This window comes from Canis aureus, chromosome 6, assembly GCF_053574225.1.
Source record: "Canis aureus isolate CA01 chromosome 6, VMU_Caureus_v.1.0, whole genome shotgun sequence".
NCBI lineage: Eukaryota > Metazoa > Chordata > Mammalia > Carnivora > Canidae > Canis > Canis aureus.
Window position 1 is genome coordinate 39,486,553 of NC_135616.1, and position 5,249 is coordinate 39,491,801.

General features: G+C 64.4%; 1 protein-coding gene across 5 annotated transcripts; it reads right to left on the reverse strand.

The window, feature by feature from the left end:
* Positions 1 to 26: 26 nt before the first annotated feature.
* PAQR6 (progestin and adipoQ receptor family member 6) lies at positions 27 to 5,097 on the reverse strand. 5 transcript variants are annotated; one of them, XM_077901096.1, is made up of 9 exons: positions 4,504 to 4,678; positions 3,227 to 3,302; positions 2,972 to 3,089; positions 2,698 to 2,825; positions 2,375 to 2,580; positions 2,004 to 2,130; positions 1,534 to 1,630; positions 1,219 to 1,369; positions 27 to 945 (listed from the first exon to the last, which is right to left on the reverse strand). In XM_077901096.1, the coding sequence occupies exons 4-9, from the start codon at positions 2,802 to 2,804 to the stop codon at positions 671 to 673; spliced, it is 963 nt and encodes a 320-aa protein (XP_077757222.1). In that variant the 5' UTR covers positions 2,805 to 2,825; positions 2,972 to 3,089; positions 3,227 to 3,302; positions 4,504 to 4,678; the 3' UTR covers positions 27 to 670. The 5 variants fall into 5 exon arrangements, with proteins under 5 accessions (XP_077757222.1, XP_077757221.1, XP_077757219.1 ...); XM_077901095.1 differs by lacking the exon at positions 4,504 to 4,678 and adding an exon at positions 3,922 to 4,054; XM_077901093.1 differs by lacking the exon at positions 2,972 to 3,089 and having other exon boundaries at positions 4,504 to 5,097.
* Positions 5,098 to 5,249: the final 152 nt, after the last annotated feature.

Here is a 5,249-nt window from a genome sequence, read left to right on the forward strand (position 1 = left end):
AGGCCCAGAAAGTACTTCCCCAAAGCTGCTGTTGATTGGTTTATTTGTACCCACCTCAACTGGAAGCCCGGGAGGCAGCTTCCTAAAACTATAATGGGTGCCCTCCTACCACACCGTCCCATGACATCCAGAAAGACCCAAAGGCCTGGACACACTGAGTTATGTGTGGTGACAGGCACATCCTGGGGGACTGGGGGGGGTGCCAAGCACTGCCGGCAGGTGGCACCTGGTTTGGGAGGTGAAGGCACAGTGGGCCTCGTGGCCTGATGAACAGCATAGTGGGGGGGTGCTACGTTAGTAATGTTAGTTCTCCCGTGTGTTGGGCAGAGGCCTGCAGGCCAGGATGGAAGTGGGTGGAAGGGCCGCAGCACCCCCGTCCCCAGCCTCCTGCCGGGGGCTAGCTGCAGCCTGGATGCTCACACTGCCCCTCTCAGACCCTCAGCACTTGCCCTGGCCCCACTAAGCACACATTCCTTGCCCCTCCTGCTTACAGCCAGCACTTCCTCTGCTCCCTCATTCCCTATGCCCTCTCTCCTCAGCCATTCTTGGCTCCAGGCTCCCCCTGCACCCCACCTCATCAGACCTCATCTGGGATCTGGGCTCCTTCCCAGCCTCCAGCCTGGCCTCTACCTTCCCCTGGGTGGGGTGGGGCAGGCTCAGAGATGGGACCTCAGTGTCGTCTGGCCTTCACAACCCCCTCCAAGGGGCTGCCCTGCAGCAGGGGGCTTGTGCTGGGGGCCCGAAACAGAGAGGTTGTGAAGGCAGCAATGATGAGCAGGTTCCCAGCCACTGCCAGGCCCAGCGTGGCTACTGTGCCCACCAGGCCCAAAGGCGGCTCCTGCATGGCCAGCCAGGCCCGGCGAGATCCCATATCGGCCAGCACTGCCTCCAGCTGGAAGTGGGTACCCAGCACAGCACAGATGTGGAACAGCTGGTGACTGTGGCCTGTGGGGTGGGGGCAGCTCAGGGCACAGACCACATGTCCAGGGGCCACCCTGACTACTGCATCCTCTGGGAATAAGAAAACCTACCCATGGGAGTGAGCCGGTGTGCATCAGGCCCCCAGTGTACATGCTACTGGTTTTATCATCATCTGAGGAGGGTGAGCCTGGACCTAGGCCCTGTCTCTGGCTGTGATACTCCATCCCTCACTCTGCCCTGGGATGCTGCCCGCCCCCCGCACCCCTCCCTGGATAGGGACCACTCCTGAGCTCTCACCAATGTAGTCAAAGCGCCCTGGGGCCAGCCGCTCGGGCAGGTGAGAGGCGAAGAGGAAGCCGGTGAGTAGCGCACAGAAGAGGTGGTAGCTGTGGCTGGGGCTCAGCGCCTCCTGCCCACAGGTGTGGCCTCTGCCCCAGCATAATCCAAGCTGGCAAAGGACGGCAGAGGTGGGGGGGGTGCTCTGGGGGTGGAGGGTCTGGGGGGGGGGGACTCTGCAGGAGGGCCTCTGTGGGGGAGTCTCTCCATGGGGGGAGGGTATCTGGGGGGGGGGAGTGTCTCTAGGGGAAGATCAGGGGCCCCAGGCCCCCTTACCCGGTAGAAGAGCGGGAGGTTGTCAAACAGGAAGGGATAGGTGAAGGCAGCTGTGCGGAGGATCTTACTGAGCCCAGGGCTCTCGAGTTCAGGGAAGCTAGGGGAGGGAGGGAGGGAGGGAAGAAGGGACAGGCTGGTTACCCTTCTCCAGGTGGTGGTCTCAGGACAGGTGTCCTTTGGCCAAGACGGATGTCAGTGTAGCTAAGAGGTTGTGAAGCCCTTGGGGCAGGTGGCCCCTGTGGAAATGACCACTGCTGTGAAGCGGGGACACCTGCCTCCCTTGGGCAGCTGTGGAACTAGCACAGGTGTGGTGTGGTGCTAGCACTCCAGCGACACCCCAACTGAGTCCTTGGTGAGTCGGGACATGGTCACTCATGTCGGTCAGGAACTCCACCACTGGCCTCCAGTGTGTTTGGGGGTGCCCGGTCCTGTCCCTCCGACTGCCCCTTCCGCCCCTGCAGAGAACCCACCGAGAGTAGCAGGAGAGGCCGGTACACAGGAAGGAATTGAGTGCGGCAGCAGGCACGAAGAGCTGATGCAGGCGGCTGTGCAGCCAGGAGGCCGGCATGGAGTAGGCGGCATAGGGGAAGGCACAGCCTGAAGAGGAAAAGGGTGGGGCAGGAGCTGAGATCCCAAGGCCCCACCCCTGCCCCGGGGCAGAACGCCCAGGTCCGGGCCCGCCCCCAGAACACCGCGGCCCCGCCCCTTTCCTGCTCGGAGCGTCCCCCGACACCCCAGGGCATGCCCCCATCGCTCCCGGGACCCGCCCTTGCCCGGTCCCCGCAGCTCCCGGGCCCTGCCACCGAGGGCCCCGCCCCCCCGAGGGCCGCGTGGGGCTGACCCAGGCTGTAGAGGCTGAGCGCGCCGTAGTCCAGGAAGTAGCAAATGTGGCGCGCGCGGGCCGACATGGAGCTGAAGGTGTGGGCGCAGCACGAAGCAAAGGGGTAGAGGCAGGCGGGCAGCAAGAAGACAAGCAGCGGCCGGTGGTACGGCTCTGCCCGGAAGCCCGGGCCCCCCGCCAGCGCCAGCAGGCGCCACAGGAAGTACCTGCGGGGCGGGGGGGGGGGGGGGGGGCGGGGGGGGCAGGTGCTCAGGCCACCGGCTGCCCGCGGGCCGCACAGCCCCGGCCCCTGCCCGCCGGGGAGCCCTCGGGGCGCCCCTCACCACGTGGGCAGGAAGTGAGTCCAGATGTTGACCGTCTCGTTGGTCATCTGGAAGGAGCTGAGGACACAGTCCCGGGCCGAGCTGGTGGGGCGGCGGTAGCCAGACATGATGCCGTCCTCCCAGAACACCTGTGCAGGGGCCGGTGGGACACAGGAGGGGCGTCACAGCGCCCGACCCTCCCTCTCCGGGAGAGGTCTCTGCAAGCGGCATCGATGAGACTGGGATGGAGGTCACAACAGCCCCAAAGCCAAACCCAACCGGACCCCCATCTTACCGCAGGTCCAGAGAGCGGAGGAGAAACGGAGGAGGGGACAGTGAGGAAGGCGGGGGCGGGCACAGACCGGGAGCCCCGGGGAAGGAGGGGGCTCTGGGGAGGGGTCGCCAGCAGGTTCCTTAGAGGGCAGAGGGATGGTAGGGATGAGACGGCCTGCAGGAGAGACCACCCCCCACCCCCGCTATTGCTTCAAGGGAAGGGCCTCTGCCCCATAAGTAGCCTGGGGAATGGGAGCCGGTGGGTCAAGCCCCTCACCCGAGGGACCTGGTGGACTCGAAGGAGTTGGGGTAGCTTGAGACTGAGCATGGCAGCCCAGCACCTCCACGCTGACCTAGAGACAAAGTGCAAGGTGAGGGAATCAGGAATCTGCCCTCATCCACTGGCCCCTTCTCACCCGGCCAGGCCTGGTCCCCTAGCTCCTGGCTGGGCTGTGCAGGACACTGCAGGTGTGGGTGGGAGCCAGGGTGAAGTTGACTCCTGCAGGCTGGGGGGTGGGGTGGGGGAGGAGGCCGTCCAGCTTCCTGTCATCAAGACATCACAGCATGTAACCCCACCCTCTCCATCGTAGCCCAGAGCAGTTCCCCCTCTGAGGTGGGCTGTACAGTGGAACTGCAGTGTGCTCCCCAGCCCAAAGGCTGCCCAGGTTAGTAGCCCCAGACTCTGGATCCAGGTCCCCTGACCGCAGTTTCTGTCTCAAAAGAACCCCGAGTCAGGGTGGTTAGTGCAGAGAGAGCACGAGCACCCCCGCCCTCCCACCAGAAAGCCCCTTGGCCCGCAGAACCAGGGCTGAACACTTAAAGTTTATGGCGCTTGCCGAGAATTCCTGGAGAGGCCAGATGGCCGTGGGAGGGGCAACGAATGGGGGATGGGTGCCTGGCTCTTCTTTAAGGACTACACTTGTGTCCTGGGGGCCCCCAACCCTCCTGAGCCCATACCCCTCAGCTCCAGACCTGTGCACTGCCTCCGGGTGGCCGCAGCTCCGCTGCCCCGCCTGCCACTCCAGGCACATTCCTTGGCACCAGCAGAGGGGCTGGGCCAGCCAGGCGGGTGGAGCCGCCCCGGGGAAGGGAGAGTAAGACCCTCCCCCTCCTCAGGCCAAAATATCCCTGCAACAATGCAGCTGGCCCCACCCCTCTTCCTGCGCCAGCTGTGGCGGTTGGTGCGGAGCACTCTGGACCTCACAGGGCTAGTTGGCCCCCCTCCTACACCTCTGCTCCTGCCAGGCCCTGGGCCCCTGAGCTAGGTGCCTGGGACCCTGCTAGGCAAAGATACACCCTGTCTCTAGCCCCCATGCCCTGGCTAAGCTTTTAAGATGAAGCCTCCCAGGAATGGGATCGGGTGGTGTGACCCATCCTGCCTGCTGCCCATCTCCCTGGGAGCTGGCCGGGAGTGAAGATGCCAGGGCCTAGCTCCCTTCAGGGTCCTGTCCCTCAGCAGCAGGGTTTAGGGTCTCTGGAGGAGTGTGTGCTGTAGCCATGGAAACCGAGGAGGGAGCCAGAGCAGGTGTCACAGCCCCAGGTGAGCGTCCTTACCCCAAGCTTGGCCGGTGCTCCTACGCTGGTGGGTCAGCAGGCCCAGGGCTCCTCCGGCAGAGTCCCAGGCTCCTGCCAGCCAGTCTGACGGGAGGGAGAGAGTGGCAGGCGGGCCAGGCCTGGGCGGGGAGTGAGACAAAAGGAGCCAAGGAACAATCCAGGCCTTGTCCAGCCCCCAGGGAGCAGCTCAGGGTGGCCCGGCCCCATTAGCAGGCAGCTCACTCAGCCTCCTGCACACAGCCAGCCCCTCCAGCTCCACCCACACCCACGGACACCAGACTGGCCCTGACAGGCGGAGCCGCATGGCCCCCTCCGCAGACAAGGCTGAGTCCCCATCCTGATGTGTGGTTTCAGGAAGCACCTCTCTGTGTCCGGATGCTTCTCAGCACCTGGGGGCTGGCAGTCCAGGGCAAATGCCTTCAGTAAATGCTGGTTCAACCACCAGGGAATCGCCATTCCTGCCCATCTTGACACACTGCCAGTCCCGGCAGGGGGACCAAGGCCAGGGACCCCGAGTGTGGCCCTTGGGGCGCAGCCGCCTTCTTTAAGCTTCCTGCCCACACCCCTGCTCACAGGGCCTCCGAACTTGACCGCGTCTTCCACAAAACCAGCCGTGGAACTTCCTTCCGCCTGAGCTGTCAGTTTTGAGGGGTTCACCTCGAAGAAACTTTCCCAAAATGCCATTTCAGCGAGAAAGCACCAACATCCCAACACGACTGTACAGAACAGCACCAGGAGACAGGGAG

Excerpts from the sequence above, each read along its gene's own strand:
- PAQR6 (XM_077901092.1), bottom strand. The coding sequence starts at position 3,980 with ATGTGCCTGGAGTGGCAGGCGGGGCAGCGGAGCTGCGGCCACCCGGAG. Across the intron at positions 2,581-2,697 it reads ACTCACTTCCTGCCCACGTG|GTACTTCCTGTGGCGCCTGC; the intron begins GTGAGGGGCGCC and ends CCCGCCCCGCAG. Across the intron at positions 1,631-2,003 it reads GGCCTCTCCTGCTACTCTCG|CTTCCCTGAACTCGAGAGCC; the intron begins GTGGGTTCTCTG and ends TCCCTCCCCTAG.